We start from the raw sequence: 17,163 nt of genomic DNA, 5'->3' as shown, positions 1-17,163 counted from the left end.
AGCTTTTTTCTATTTTAAACAAATTTTATTTTTATTTTATTTTTTAAACTTTTTTTGTTAAAAACTGAGACACAAACACACACATTAACCTAGGCCTACACAGGGTGAGGATCATCAATATCACTGTCTTCCACCTCCACATCTTGTCCCACTAGAAGGTCTTCAGGGACAGCTGTCATCTCCTGTGATAACAGTGCCGCCTTCTAGAATACCTCCTGAAGGACCTGCCTGAGGCTATTCTACAGTTAACTTTTTTCTATAAGTAGAAGGAATACACTCTAAAATAATGATTAAAACTACAGTATAGTAAATCATATACCAGTAACAGTCATTTATTATCATTATCTAGTACTATGTACTGTACATAATTATATATGCTATACTTTTATAGAACTGGCAGCACGGTAGGTTTGTTTACACTAGCATCACCACTAACACGTAACACATTGTGCTATGATGTTATGATGATGGCTATGATGTCACTAGGCATGAACAATTTTTAACCTCTACCATCTCGGGGGAATACCATCATATATGCAGTTTGGCATTGACCAAAACATTGTTTTGCAGTGCATGACTATTAAATTTTATTTATTCATTGATTATTTGATGGTCATTTGTGTTATTTCCACCTTTTGGCTATTGTGACTAGTACTGCTATGAATATTCATGTACAAGTATTTGTTTGAGTACCTGTTTTTAATTTCTTTGGATAAATACCTAGGAATGGAGTTGCTAAATCATATCATAACCCTGTTTAACTTTTTGAAGAACTGCAAAACTGTTATCCACAAGTGCTGAACCAATTTACATTCCCGCTAGCAATGTTCCAAAGATTCCAATTTCTCCACATTTTTGCCAACACTTTCCTTTTCCTTTTTTTTTTTTTATTATGGTCAACCTAGAGGGTGTGAAGTGGTATCTCATGATTTGCACTTTCCAAATGACTAACGTTAAGCATCTTTTCATGTGCATGTTGGTCACTTACATATCATCTTTGGAGAAATGTCTATTCAAGTCTTTTGCCATTTTTAATTGGGTTGTTAATTTTTTTGTTGTTGAGTTGTAGAGTTCTTCATATAGTCTGGATACTAGACCATTATCAGATATATAATTTGCAATTTTTTTTTTTTTTTTTTTTACAAATGGAGTTTCACTTTGTTGCCTAGGCTAGACTGCAATGCCATGATCATGGTTCACTGCTGTCTCAAACTCCTGGGCTCAAGTGATCCTCCTGTCTCAGCCTCCCAAGTAGCTGGAAATACAGGCATGTGCCACCATGCTGAGCTAATTTTTCTTATTTTTGTAGCGATGAGGTCTCACTATGTTGTCCAGGCTGGTATCAAACACCTGGCCTTCAGTGATATTCCCCCCTCAGCCTTCCAAGTCCCCGAGATTACAGGGTCTTTTCACCTTCTTGATAATGTCTTTTGATGCACAAAAGTTTTAAATTTTTATAAAGTCCAATTTATATACTTTTTCTTTTGTTATTCATGTTTTTGGTGTCATATCTAAGAATCCACTGCCAAATCAAATGTCATAAAGATTTACCCCATGTTTTCTTATAAGTGTTTTATGATTTTAGCTCTTACATTTAGATTACTAATTTGAGTTAATTCTTAGAAATGGCATGAGGTATGGGTCTAATGTCACTCTTTGGTATTTGGATATCCAGTTGTCAAAGCATAACTTATTGAACAGACTGTTCTTTGCTTATTGAATGACATTGGCACCCGTGTTGAAAATTAATTGGTAATGGATATTTGGGTTTATTTCTAGACTCCCAATTCTATTTCATTGGTCCGTATGTCTATATTTATGCCAGTTCAAAACTGTTTTGGTTACTGTAGCCATATAGTAAGTTTTGAAATCTGGAAGTGTTATTTCTCCAACTTTGTTGTTTTTTTGATATTGTTTTGGCTATTCAGTGCCCCTTGCAATTCTATGTGGATTTTGAAATCATGTTTTCCATTCCTGCAAAAAAAGGCTATTGGAATTTTAATAAGGACTACATTTCATCTGTAGATCTCTTTGGGGAATACTGTCATCTTAACAGTATTAAGTCTTCTAATCCATGAATATAGGATGTCTTTTGATTTATTAGCTGTTCTTTAATTTCTTTCAGCAATGTTTCTAGTATTAACTGTATAAGTCTCTCCCCTCCTTAGTTAAATCTTTGCTAGGTATTTTATTATTTTGGATGCTACTGTAAATGGAACTGTTTTCTTAATTTCCTTTTTGGATTATTTATTGCTAGTATATGAAACATAACTTATTTTTATGGAACGCTGGAACTTTGCTGAATTTGTTTATTAGCTCTAGTAGCTTTTGGGGGATTCTTAGGGGTATTATATATATAGGATCATGGTATCTGCAAATAGAGATAGTTTTACTTCTTCCTTTCCAACTTTGATGCTATTTTCCCTCCAAGTGTTCTGTCTAGAACTACCACTACAGTGTTGAATAACAGTGCTAAGTGCAGGCATTCTTGTCTTCTTCCTGTTCTTAGGGAGAAAGCTTTCCATTTTCACCACTGAGTATAATGTTGGCTGTGCATTTTTCATAAATGCCAATAAATGTTGAAGAAGTTCCCTTCTATTCCTACATTTCTGAGTGCTTTTAATCATGAAAGGGTGTTGGATTTAGTCAAATAGTTTTTCTGCATCAATTGGGATGATCATGTGGCTTTTTCCCCTTTCATTCTATTAATTCTTTTATTATATCGATTCATTTTCTCATGTTGAATCACACTTGCATACCTGGGATAAGTCCTACTCGGTCTTGGTGTATAATCCTTTTAATATGTCATTGGATTCAGTTTGCTAGTATTTCATTGAGGAGTTTTCATCTGTATTCATAAGGAATATCAGCTGGTAAATTTTTCTGCAATGTTTTTATCTAGCTTTGGTATCAGAGTAATGCTGATCCCATAGAATGAGTTGAGAAGTGCTCCCTCTTCTATTTTTTGGAAGTTTGAAAAGGATTGATGTTATTCTTTGAATGTGTGGGACAATCATGCAGTGTAGCCATCTGTTGGATTTTTCTTTTGGGAAGTTTTTCTACTACTTATCCTATCGATTTTTTGAGATGTGTTCAAAGTTTCTATTTCTTTTTGAGATGTTTTTGGTAATTTTGTTTTTAGGAATTTATCCACTTCATTTAGATTATCTAATTTGTTGGCATATAGTTGTTCATAGCTTTACCTTATAATCCTTTTTAATTCTGTAAGTTTGGTAGTAATGTACCAACTTTCATCTCAGATTTTAGTTATTTGAGTCTTCTCTCATTTTTATTTTATCAGTGGAGCTAAAGGAATGTCAATTTTGTTGATCTTTTCAAAGAACCAAGTCCCGGGTCCTTTGATGATCTCTATTGTTTTCCTATCCTCTATTTTGTTTGTCTTCACTCTAATATTAATTATTTCCTTTCTTCTAATTGTTTTGGATTTGGTTTGCTCTTCTTTCTCTAGTTTCCTAACGTGTAAAGTTAGGTTATTGATTTGAGATATTTCATTTTTAATGTAGGTATGTACAGCTATAAATTTCCATGTGAGCCCTGCTTTTGCTGAATCCCATAAATTTTGGTATGTTTTCATTCTCCTTAGTCTCAAAGTATTTCCTAATTTCCCTTGTGATTTCTTCTTTGTCCTATTGGTTGTTTAAGGGCATGTTGTTTAATTTCCACAAATTTGTGAAGTTTCCAGGTTTCTTTTCTGTAACTGATTTCAGATTTCATTCCATTTTTGTAAGAGAAGATGAATAGTAAGATTCCAGTCTTCCAAAATTTATTGAGATTTGTTTTTTGGACTAACATATGGTTTATCCTGGAGAATGTTATGTACTTGGGGTGAATATATATTCATCTATTGTTGGGGGAGTGTTCTATATGGCTGTTAGGTGTAGTTGGTTTATATTGTTGTTCATGTGTTCTATTTCCTTTTTGTAGTTTTTTTTTTTTTTGAGACAGAGTCTCACTTTGTTGCCCGGGCTACAGTGAGTGCCGTGGCGTCAGCCTAGCTCACAGCAACCTCAAACTCCTGGGCTTAAGCGATCCTACTGCCTCAGCCTCCCGAGTAGCTGGGACTACAGGCATGCGCCACCATGCCCGGCTAATTTTTTCTATATATATTTTTAGTTGGCCAGATAATTTTTATTTCTATTTTTAGTAGAGACGGGGTCTCGCTCAGGCTGGTCTCGAACTCCTGACCTCCAGCGATCCACCCACCTCGGCCTCCCAGAGGGCTAGGATTACAGGCGTGAGCCACCGCGCCCGGCCTCTTTTTGTAGTTTTTTGTCTAGTTGTTCTATTCATTATTGAAAGTGGAATGTTGAAGTCTCCCACCATTATTGTTGAACCTGCTGTTTCTTCCTTCAATTCTGTCAGGTTTTGCTTCATATATTTTAGGAACTCTTTTGTTAGGTGCATATATTTTTACAACTATCATATCTTCTGGTTGGATTGGCACATTACTATGTAATGCCCTCCTTTGTCTTTTGTAATAATTTTTGTCTTAAACTCTATGTATTGTGTGTAATATTAGTATAGCCATTCCAGCTTTCTTTAGCTACTGTTTGCATGGAATATATTTTTCCATTCTTTTATTATAAAGCTACTTTTTTCTTTGGAGATAAAGTGAGTATTTTGTAGAAAACATTTAGTTGGATAATGTTTTTTCTCTCTTAACCATTCTGCCCATCTCCGTTTTTTCATTGGAGAGTATACTACATTTACATTTAATATAGTTATTGATAAGGAATTTATTCCTGCCACTTTGCTATTTGTTTTCTTTATGTACATCTTTTTTGTTGGTGTTATTCCCCAGTTCCTCCATCACTGCTTTTTGTGTTACATACTTTCTAGTGTGCCATTTTGATTCCCTTCTCATTTCTTTTACCATATATTTTTAAATTATTTTCTTAATATTTACCATGGCAATTACAATTAACATCTTACTGTATAACAATCTACTTTGAGTCAATAATAACTTAGGTTCAATAATATGCTCATTGCTTCTATACAGCTCCATTCCCATCCTTTTATGTTATTGGTAGAAAGTATATCTTTGTAAAACACGTGCCCATCAACTTAGATTTGTAACTATTGCTTCGTGTAGTTGTTTTTAAATCATATAGAGAAAAAAGTGGGGTTACAAACTGAAAATACACTTATATTTACTTTTATATTTAACTAAGTAGTTACCTTTCTGGTGTTATTTATTTCTTTTTGTGGATCCAAGTTACTGTCTAGTGTGCTTTCATTTCAGCCTGAAGGACTCCCTTTAGCATTTCTTGTAGGGAAATCTACTAGTGATGAACGCTCAGTTTTTGTTTATCTGGAAATGTCTTAATTTCCCCTTAATTTTTTAAAGGATAAATTTGCCAGATATCAAATACTTGCCTCACGGTTTTTCTTTCCTATCAGCACTTTGACTATATCAACCCACTGCCTTCTACTTCCGTAGTTTCAGATGAGAAATTGCCTCTCAATCTTATTGAGGATGGCTTGTATTTAATGAGTCACTTCTCTATTGCTGCTTTCAAGATTCTGTCTTTGTTGTTGGCTTCCAAAACTTAGGTTATAATACATCTTGACATGGATCTTTGAGTTTATGCTGCTTGGATTTCTTTGAGCTTCTTGGATGTGGAGATTCGGGTCTTTCATCAAATTTGGGGAGTTTTTTTAATCATTATTTCCTCAAATACTTTTTCTGTGCCTTTCTCTCTCATTTTCCTCTGTGACTTTAATTATGAGTATATTGGTATATCTGATGGTATTCTGCAGGTCTCTCAGGCTCTGGTCATTTTTACTCACTCTTTATTCTTTTTGCACCTCAGACTAGGTAATCTTAGTTGACCTATCTTCAAGTTTGCTGATTCGTTTGCCTTCTGAAACCTACTGATGAACCTCTGTAGTAAATTTTTCACATCAGTGATTGTATTTTCTCAGCTCCCGAATTCCTATTTCCATTTTACAATTTTTATCTCTTTCCTGATATTCTCTGTTTGATATTCTGCATTATCACGGTTTTTAGTTATTTATTTATACATTATTCCTGTTAGCTCATTAAAAATATTTTAAATAAAGTCTTTGTCTAGTAAGTCCAATGTCTGGATGGGCAGCGAAAGGATCTGTTAATTTTTCAAAAAATTTTTTAAATTTGTTTTTAACTGACATATAAAATTTTATGTATTTCTGGTGTAAAACATAATGTTTTGAAGTATACATAGTGGAATGGTTAAATCTAGCTAATTAATAAATGTATTACCTCATATTTATCATTTTTGCAGTGAGAATACTTAACATCCATTCTCTTAGCATTTTTCTAAAATACAATATATCATCATTAACTATAGTCACCATGCAGTATAACAGGTCTCTTAAAATTATTTCTCCTGGCTGGGTGCGGTGGCTCACGCCTATAATCCTAGCACTCTGGGAGGCTGAGGTGGGTGGATTGTTTGAGCTCAGGAGTTTGAGACCAGCCTGAGCAAGAGTGAGACCCTGTCTCTACTAAAAATAGAAACAAATTAGCCAGGCATGGTGGCACACGCCTGTAGTCCCAGTCACTTGGGAGGCTGAGGCAGGAGGATCGCTTGAGCCCAGGAGTCTGAGGTTGCTGTGAGCTAGGCTGACATCACAGCACTCTAGTCCGGGCAACAGAGTGAGACTCTGTTTCAAAAAAAAAAAAAATTATTTCTCCTACCTAACTGTAACTACATGTCCTTTGACCAACATCTCCCCAACTCACTTCTCCTCCACTCTAACCACCCCAGCCTCTGGTAACTACCATTACACTACTTTTATGAGGTTAACTTTTTTAGATTCCACATGAGTGAGATCATGCAATATTTGTCTCTCTGTGCCTAGCTTATTTAACAAATGTCCTTCAAATTCATTCATGCTGTCACAAATGAGATTTCCTACTTCTTAATGGCTGAATAGAATTCCATTGCGTATATATGCCACATTTTCTTTAGCCATTCAGCTGTTGATGGACGCTTACATTGATCCCATGTGTTGGCTATTGTGAACAGTGCTGCAGTAAACATGGGAGTGCAGATATCTCTTCAACATACTGATTTCACTTCCTTTAAATATATACCCAGTAGCGGGACTGCTAGATCATATGGTAGTTCTATTTTTAATTTGAGGAACTTTCATACTGTTTTCCATAATAGCTATACTAATACTACAACACTACAAGGGTTCCTTTTTTCCTACGACCTCATCAACACTTGTTATCTTTTACCTTTTTCAACAATCATTGTATCATAAGTGAGGTGATATCTCATTGTGGTTTTGATTTGCATTTCCCTAATGATTAGTGATGTTGAATATTTTTTCATATGCCTATTGGTCACTTGTATGTCTTCTTTTGAGAAATGTCTACTCATGTTTTTTGCTGATTTTTTAATTGGGTATTCACTTTCTTGTTATTGAGTTCCTTATATATTTTGGATATTAACCCCTTATCAGATGTACACTTTGAAAATAGTTTCTTCCATTCTTTAGAATGTCTCTTTTCTCTGTTGATTGTTTGCTTTGCCATGTAGAAGCTTTTCAGTTTGATATAATACCATTTGTCTATTTTTGCTTTTGCTGCTTGTGCTTTTGAGGTCACATCCAAAAACAGTCATTGGCCAGACCAATGTCACAGAGCTTTAACCCTATGGTTTCCTCTAGTAATTTCATAGTTCCAGGTCTTACATTTAAGTCCTAAATCTATTTTGAGTTGATTTTTGTATATTGTAAGAAGTAAGGGTCTAATCTCATTCATCTGCTTGTTTTCCCAACACTATTAATTGAAGGGACACTTCTTTCCCCATGGTGTGTTCTTGGAACCTTTGTTAAAAAACAGTTGGCTGTAAATGCATGGATTTCTGGGCTCTCTATTTTGCTCCATTGGTCTATTTTTTCTGTTTTTAAGCCAGTACCATACTGTTTTGGTTACTATAGCTGTGTAGCAGATTTTGATGTGAGGTAGTGTGGTGCCTCCAGTTTTGTTATTTTTGCTCAAGATCACTTGGACCATTTGGGGCCTTTTGTGGTTCCATACAAATTTTAAGATTTTTTTCTTCTTCTGTGAAGAATATTATTCATATTTTGATAGAAATTACATTGACTCTGTAGATTGCTATGAGTAGTATGGACATTTTAACAATATTCTTCCAATCCATGAACACAGAGTATCTTTCCATTTGTGTCTTCTTCAATATCTTTTACCAATGTTTTATAGTTTTCAATGTAGAGATCTTTCATCTCCTTGGTTAAATTTATTCTTACATATTTTTTAAAGGTACATGGGATTGTTTTCTTGATTTCTTTTTCAGAGTGTTTGCTGTTAGCATATAAACATGCTACTGAATTTTTTATCTTGATTTTATATCCATCAACTTTACTGCATTTGTTGATTAGTTCAAAAGTTTTTTTTGTGTGTGGTGATGGTGTCTATACATAAGATCATGTCTTCTGCAAAAGGGATAATTTGACTTCCTCCTTTCCAGTTTCACTGCCTCCTATTTCTTTCCCTTGCTTACTTGCTCTGGCAAGGACTTCTAGTACTATGTTGAATAGAAGTTGTGGGAGTGAGCATCTTTGTCTTGTTCCAGACCTTAGAGGAAATGCTTTCAACTTTTCCACACCCAGTATGACGTTAACTATGAGTTTGTCATATATGGCCTTTTTTGTATTGAGGTACATTCCTTTTATACCTAATTTGTTGACAGTTTTTATCATGAAGAGATGTTGAATTTTGTCAAATGCTTTTTCTACGTCTACTGAACTAACCATGTAGTTTTTGTCCTTCATTCTGTGTATGTTATGTAACAAATTTATTGATTCATGTATATTTAACCTACCTTGCATCCCTGGGATGAATCCCACTTTATCATGATGAATAATCTTTTTAATATGCTGTTAAGTTCGCAAGCATTTTGTTGAGGATTTTTGCATCTATGTCCATCAGGGATATTGGCCTGTAGTTTTTGTATTTTTGTTGTGTCCTTGTATGGTTTTGGTATCAGGGTAATGCTGGCCTCTTAAAATGAGCTTGTCAGTACTCCCTGCTCTTGAATGTTTTGGAACAGTTTAATGAGAACTGATATTAATTCTTTAAATGTTTGGTAGAATTCAGCAGTGAGATCATCAGGTCCTGGGCTTTTCATTGATGGGAGACAGTCTATTAATCATTCAATCTATTTGTTATTGGCCTGTTCAGATTTGCTATTTCTTCATAACTCAATCTCGGTAGGTTTCATCTGTCTAAGAATTTATTCATTTCTTCTAGGTTACCTAATTTCTTGGTATATAATTGTTCATAATAGTATCTTTTAATCCTGTGGTATCAGTTGTAATGTCTCCTTTTTCATCTCTGATGCTGAGTCTTCTCTTTTTTTCTTAGTCTAACTAAACGTTTGCTCATTTTATCTTTTCAAAACACCAACTCTTTGTTTCATTGACATTTTGTATTGTTTTCCTAGTCTCTATTTCACTTATTTCTACTCTGATATTTATTATTTCCTTCCTTGTACTAATTTCATTTCGTTTGTTCTTGTTTTACTATTTCCTTGAGGTCCAAAATTAGCTTATTTGAGATCTTTCTTCTTTTTTGATGTAGGTGTTTATATAAAGTCCCCTCTTAGAACTGCTTTGCTGTATTCATAAGTTTGGGTATGTTGTGTTTCCATTTTCATTTGTCTCAAGAAATTTTCAAATGTCCCTTTTTAATTTTTTCATTGACCTATTGACTGTTCAGGAGCATGTTGCTTAATTTCCATGTGTTTGTGAATTTTCCAAAGTTCCTCTTATTGATTTATAGTTTTATACCATTGTTGTAAGTAAAGATACTTGATATGATTTAAGTTTTCTTAAATTTGTTAATTTGTTTTGTTCCCTGTTATATGATGAATTTTGGAGAATGTTCTGTGTGAAGTTGAGAAGAATGTATATTCTACAGCTGTTGGATGGAATGTTCTGTATGTCTGTTAGGTACATTTGGTCTAGAGTGCAGTTTACATCTGACGTTCTTTATTGCTTTTCTGTCTGGATGATCTGTCCATTGCTGAAAGTGAGGTGTTAAAGTCCCCTACTATTGTTGTATTGCAGTCTATCTCTTCCTTCAGATCTGTTAATATTTTATATATTTGGTGTTCTAATGCTAGGTGCATATTTATTTACAATTGTTATGTCCTCTTGTTGAACTGACCCATTTATCATTATATAATGACCTTTTTTTGTCTTTTTACAGGTTGGCCTTAAAGTCTATTTTATCTGACATAACTATTAATACTTCTTTCTTTTGGTTTCCATTTGCATGGAATATCTTTTTCCATCACTTCACTTTCAGTCTATGTGTCCTTACAGGTGAGGTGAGTCTCTTATAGGAAGCAGAGAGGTTTTTTTTTTTTTAATCCATTTAGCCACTCTTTTGATTGGAGAATTTAATCCACTTATAGTCAAGGTAACTATTCATAGATAAGGACTTACTATTGCCAATTTGTTGTTTCCTGGTTGTTTTGCAGATCCTTTCTTCCTCTCTGTCTTCCTTTGTGTTTAACTGATTTTCTCTAGTAGTATGTTTTGATCCCTTGCTTTTTTATTTTTTGTGTATCTGTTATGCTCTCTATTGCATTTTTAATTTTGTTCATTTTATTTTTCACCTCCATGATTTCAATTATTTTTTTCAATCTCTTTGTTAAATTTCTCATTCTGGTCCCTTATCCTTTTTCTCATTTTTTTGAATTATTTTTTTTGTATTTTCTTAAAGTGCTATGAGCTTTTTAAAAACACTTATTTTAAATTCTTTGTCAGGCAGCTCATATATCTCCCTCTCTTTAGGGTCAGTTACTGGCACCTTATTTTTCACTTTTGGTGACCTTATGTTTTCCTGATTGTTCTTGGTCCTTGTGGTCATGAGTCGATGTTGGTGCATTGAACTAGCTACTTATTCCAATCCTTGCAGTCTGGCTTTGTCTGGGAACACACTTCAACAGTAAGCCTATCCAGAATTTTTGAGCAGACTGTCTGGTATGGCCCCTAATCCCATGACAGTGGCAGTTGTTGTAGCAATGAGGGGGTGCCTTAACCCCAGGACTACAGTGACCAGTGTAGTTCCAGGATGGGATCCTGTCATTGCTGAGAGCAGCACATCACTGGAGTGTACCCAAAGCTCATGGCTGCTGAGGCCAACACAGCACTGGGGTGCACCCAAATCCCACAGCAGCTGTGACCCACCTGCTGCTGAGTTTTGTCCAGAGCCCAAGGCCACTGTAGTAGGCCACTGATGATGCAGACTGAAGACGAGTCCACATGGCAGGGGCTATGGGTTAATGCCTGGTACCAAGGCAAATCTGGATGAAGGCTCAGTCCATGCGTACTGGCCTGGAGCCAGGAAATATGGGGAACTGTCCAGTGCTGGGTTATACTGTGGCAAGCCTGGTATTGGGGTCCAGAGCAATGTCCAGTGGTCACCTCCCTCTTTTTCCCCAAGCAGATGGTATCTCTCTCCATTCAGTGCTGTCTGGGATTGAGGGAGGGGCAACAAGGATAATAGTAAGCCTGTATTCTTAGTTACGTGCTGCCACTGAGATCTCTTTCCTGTTAGCTTAGCAGTTGTCTGGTGACTTCATAGATGTTTCTTTAAACTCCAAGATTCTGGGTTTTTTTCCTTGATCAAGCATTTTTCTGGTTGCAGTAAAGTGTTGATTAGTTTCTAGAGTTCCAATAAAGATGATTCTGACAGTTTTTGACAAATTATTCACTGCTTTTGTGGAGGAGTTTTTGAAGTTTCATACTCTGCCATTTTTGCTGTCACTCCTTCTCTTCATTTTATTAGTCAATCTGGGTTTTTTTTCTCTCTTGTTCTGACTGGATAATTTCTATTGATCAATCATTAAAGTTTTCTGAGTCTTTCCTCTGTCATCCCCATTCTACCATCAAGTCCATCCAATAAGTTGTGTATTCTGATTATATTTTTCAGTTCTAAAATTTGAATTTGGTTTTTTATGTCTTGCATTTATTTCCTGAGATTTTCTATTAAAACATTTGTTGCAAGAGAGTTTGCAATTGCTTCTTTTAACATTTTTGTAATACCAGTTGACATCCATCCCTAATCTAAAAATCTGAAATCCAAAATGCTCCATAATCTAAAACTTTTTGAGTGCTGACGTAACAGTCAAAGGAAATGCTGATTGGAACATTTTGGATTTTGGGTTTTCAGATTAGGGATGCTTAACCAGTAAGCATAATGCAACTATTGCAAAATTTAAAAAAAAATTCCAAATCTGAAAGACTTCTGGTTCCAAGCATTTTGGATAAGGGATATTCAAACTGTAGTTCCTTTAAAGTCTTTATCAGACAATTCCTATGTGGAAATTACCTCAGTATTGGCATCTTGTAATGTTCTTTTGAATGCAAATTGAAAGTCTCTTACTTCACATACCAAGTAATTCTGAATTGCATTAGGGGTATTTTGAATATTATGATAAGAGACATTGGGTCTTGTTTATATTCTACTGGAGAATGTTATTTTTGTTTTAGCACACAATCCACCTAGTTAGGTTCAGGTTGAAATTTCCATTGCCTTCTTTGGGAAATGATTCCAATGTCTACTCAGTTTTCAGAGCTTTTTTAGTGTTCGTTGGATCTTTCCTGCATGTACACCACCTAGTGATCAGTATAGGACTTATGTGGTGGTCTATTCATTAACTGTTCTCAGTTATGCTAATTAGGATCAGATCTATGCATATACTGCTCAAAGTTTAGCCCAGAAATTTATGAACAACTTTATGAAGTTGCTTTATCATGCTTCTCCCTTTATGTGATTTCTTAGACCCCTTTTGGTCCTTCTGCCAGAAACTTGGGATTGTAGTTACTCCCTTCTTTTATGCTCTTCCATGATTGGGCCTGCATAGACACCGAATGTTTAACAACCAGGCTTTCATTCTTAAGTAAAACTCATCATCATTATTATCATCATTAGCAGGAACACCAGCATATCAACAGTTCTTCTAATTAACAGTTAATAATAACAATAATAATAATGAACTATCTGGGAGGAAATATGACAGGAACTGGCAAGATTGGTATCCCAAAGCAAGATATCTCAAGTCTAGAATTTAGTGATACCTGAACAAAATGGCTGGCTCCCACTCACCCAAAAGTGAAGCTTCCTGTTGACAAGCCAAGGCCACAAATAATGAGCTACCACTTCACTTTTTATTGCCTTTTTTAAAAAATTGATGGACAAGAAATATTAAAACAAAACTAAGCAAAAAAATTATCAGAACAAACAGATAACCGAAATAACAGAATTTAACATTTCAGTATCATATTAATAAAATAAGAACAGGATGCTGGGAAATGAGAGTAACCACCAAATTAAAAAAGCTCTTAGAAATTAAAAATATAAAATTATCACAATAAATAAAAAATTAAAGGAAAGGGTTGGAAGTTAAAATTCATGAAAATATCTGAGAAACTGTAACAAAATAAAATTCAGAAAATATAAGTGAAAAGAGCCACTAAGGTCAATCTAGGACCTTTAATATCTGACTGATAGGAGTTCTAGAAAGAGAAAAGGTAAACTGGGAGAGGAATTATCAAAGAATACAGAAAAGGATGTGACAAGTCTGTCCTACTAACTTATGGGGAGAAGAAGGGAAAGAGCTGTAAGAGAGAAAGCTGGTGATGGATCTCCTTCTGATGGGACTTCAAGTCCATGAGAGAGGAGTATATTGGGTAAGTTAAAGAGAACACTGACCATGAGAACAAGGACTCCTTCCCTGATTCCCATAGCCAGCATGAGACCAGTCACCTCCCCAATACTTCTGATGCCATCTTAAAGTCAACCTGGGGAGTAAGAGAAGTAATTGAAGTAATGAGAAATTATTCCCCAAAGACTGATTTAAACTCGAAGAAGCTTTAAATTATGAAATTGGACTGAGTTATAAATAAGATCTTTTCTCCCCAGGAACTGGGTAAGTTGTGGATTGTCTTATCTGGGATACAAAAGAAAACAATAGAGATCTTCTCAGAGCTGAAGAACAAATACTGTCTGAAAGAATACAGCAGTTTGAATAACATACCTACATCCTAAATATATCATAGAAAATTTCACAACATCAAGAATAAAGAGAAATTTCTAAAAGCTGTCAGATAAAGAGGGGGGAAAAGTACCCTACAAAAGAAGAGTTATCAATGAAACAGTGCCTTCAAAGTTCTGAGGGGGGAGATTTCTATTTAGAATTCTTAATGTAGTAAGGTTATTAAATAAAAATAAAACATTTCAGAGAAGCAGAACTCAGAATGCTTATCTCAAATGCACACCATTCTTAGGAAGTTACTAGAGCATCTTTTCTAGCAAAATGGCATACTAAACCAAGAAAGATGCCATGAAATTCAGACCACAGTGGATCCAACCCAGAAGAATAAGGAAGGAAATTCCCAAGATGTCAGCAGTGCAGTAGGCCTAGAGAAGATACTACATTAGGGTAGAAAGGTGGAGGATTTCAGGGAGCAATCCTAAGAAAAGCAAGGATTCTAAATATTTTTATATTACTCCTAAGACTCTGGAGCTCTTAGAGGTGATAAAGGCAGAAAAGTAAGGGGAAAAAAGCCATTCAAAACCCCATGTAAAAGCAAAAAGCTATACAAGAAAGGAAGTGTAATCATAGTATACTACTTTATACTGCTTTGTTGTATAGAGGATAGTATTTACATAATCATAATAATGTAAACATTTCATTTTCTGTTAGAATCAAGCAATAGACAAACCACAGAAAACAAAATTATGGTTACAACACAGAATACAGATGTTCACAACTGTTAAAATATAAAGGCTTAGGGTAAAACTACAGGTAACAGCAGGGAGCCAAAAGATATTGTCTGTCATCAATTATTAATAGAATAAATAAAGGGGCAAATTTTATTCAATATTAGAAAAGTAACCAACAGAAAAATAAAACATAGTTATGTAACTACATTGGGGAGAATGGAGATGGGGGAATGGGAGCTAAATCCGCATTTATGAGAGCAAGGTAACACAATAATAAAGAATGGACAATATCTAAAATATGTAAATCAAGAAAGAATATCATAAGTACATTATTTAGAGATACCAAAGTAAGCACATGAACTAAAAACAAAATTAGAAGAAAGAAGATGTTCCTTTTGAGGAGTGAGACTATATATTATAAGTCCTTCTACACCATTTGATGTTTTTATGTATATGAATCTATTAGTGTGGTGAAAATTTTAAAAATTAATGTTTCTTGGCTAAGTAACACTCTTGTATGGTTCTATATTCCAAATCTATGAAAAAGATACAATGAAGAAGTCTTCACACTTCCCATTCCCTCATACCCACTTCATCTCTGCTGATGTGACTAATGTGTTTCCAGACATTTCTGTGCATTTATAATCAAATATGCAGGTGTGTTTATTTATCTATCTCTCTTCCACATCTTTACACAAATGAAATGATACTATACACACTGTTCTTATGCCCTGCCTTTTTCATTTAACAGTATATCTTGGAAATATTTGTATATTACTACCAAGCTTCCTCATAGTTGTTTTACTTCATAGCTGCGTATCATTCCATTATATGAATGAATCATCAGTTCTATACTGATAAACATCTAAGTTTTTTCCCAATTCTTTGCCATTTCAAACAATGCTATACTAATAAATAATAAATTCTTTATTATTGTGTTATCTTGCTCTCATAAATGAGGATTTAGCTCACATTGCCCCATCTCCATTCTCCCCAATATAGTTACATAACTATGTTTTGTTCTTCTGTTGGTTATTTTTCTAATCTTAAATAAAATTTTCCCCTTTATTTACTCTATTAATAATTTGTAACAACAATAAATAATAAAAATAAAAATATTATAAATATAATAAATATATAAGAAAAAATTTAAGACAGGCTTTGTTTCTATCTCCCAAATAGACAATGAACTTGGCTTTCAACTCTGCATCCTCAGTGCCTACCATGGTGCTCGGCATACAGTAAATACTCAATTAAGATTGCTAATTTAGATTGAATTGAATTTAAACTGACTTATGCAAACATTTAAATGAGATACTATAATTCTGAAATCAACTTTATTGCACAGCAAAGATAAGAATCGGTACAAATCTATAATAACCTGCACACTCAGTCTTTGTTTTACAATTCACCAAAGAAAGAAAAAGTAGGAGTATAACTCAATTTAAGATAAGTATAGGAAATGTGGAGCAGGACTGTGGTGATACAATTACATATAATTGCTTATATGATCCTAGCTTCCTAGACCCCCAATATCCAAGCTGCTAAAGAGATTCTAACTCCTCATCGAGCTGTTAATGGGTACAAGTAGATATATAGAGTTCTTAGTATGCTTACCAGCAAAATAAATAAAATGAAATAAAACAATCAATTCCCTGGGGGAGATTAGTCCACCAATATATACATATATCTTTGTCATACTTACTCTGAGCTCTTTTGGGCCTGTATGGATTGGAAGCAAGTGTAGAGTACCCGGCCAGTCTACCAAAAAAAAAAAAAAAAACCAAGAAAAGGAAAGAAAAGACACACGAAGAAGGATTAATATTGGGAAAGGTATAGCAATTTAGTAGACTCTAACACAAAACTCAAAAGCCCCTCTAGAAGTAGAAAGTTAAAAGAGATTCCAAAGATGGAATGTGCCATAAATCAACTTCTGTTAGATGGATCATATACTCAGTCAACAATAAATTCATTTTTACCACAGATTCTGAGAATATAAATAATGCACTAAATGACAGGACACTCTTGGTATTCTTGGCAGAATTCATACCTATTAATATAATGTTAAATAGTAATTTTCTTTTTGTTTGAACTGACACATATATAACCTCTTGACATGAAACATAAAATTCAAACATAATCCAAATAGAGAATGGCAAGACCAGCCATTAATCAAGCTTCTTAACCTCTCTGAGCTTAAGTTTGTTCATCCATAAAATGGGGATAATAATATTCCTCATAGGCTTGTTGTCAGGGGTAGAGCATATTTTTGTAAGGCACCTAATAAGTGTATGCCATACAACAGGTGACAAATGGTAGTAGTTGTTACTATTAATATTATTAGCAATCAAAATATATGCAGCATCAGACCACTTCTCATTGTCTCCTAC

At 34.4% G+C, this 17,163-nt stretch overlaps 1 protein-coding gene across 3 annotated transcripts in view; it reads right to left on the bottom strand.

The window, feature by feature from the left end:
• Positions 1 to 17,163, bottom strand: part of BRCC3 (BRCA1/BRCA2-containing complex subunit 3) — a 74,805-nt gene that overhangs the window by 37,102 nt on the left and 20,540 nt on the right. For all 3 annotated transcript variants that reach the window (XM_045538941.1, XM_045538943.1, XM_045538942.1), the window contains exon 7: positions 16,479 to 16,534. In XM_045538941.1, coding sequence (XP_045394897.1) covers positions 16,479 to 16,534 — 56 coding nt within the window. The remainder of the gene's footprint in view (positions 1 to 16,478; positions 16,535 to 17,163) is intronic.

This window comes from Lemur catta, chromosome X (genome assembly GCF_020740605.2).
Source record: "Lemur catta isolate mLemCat1 chromosome X, mLemCat1.pri, whole genome shotgun sequence".
In the NCBI taxonomy this organism is placed as follows: domain Eukaryota; kingdom Metazoa; phylum Chordata; class Mammalia; order Primates; family Lemuridae; genus Lemur; species Lemur catta.
Note: the sequence above shows the minus strand (reverse complement) of the source record. Positions and strands in the feature narration are given on the sequence as shown.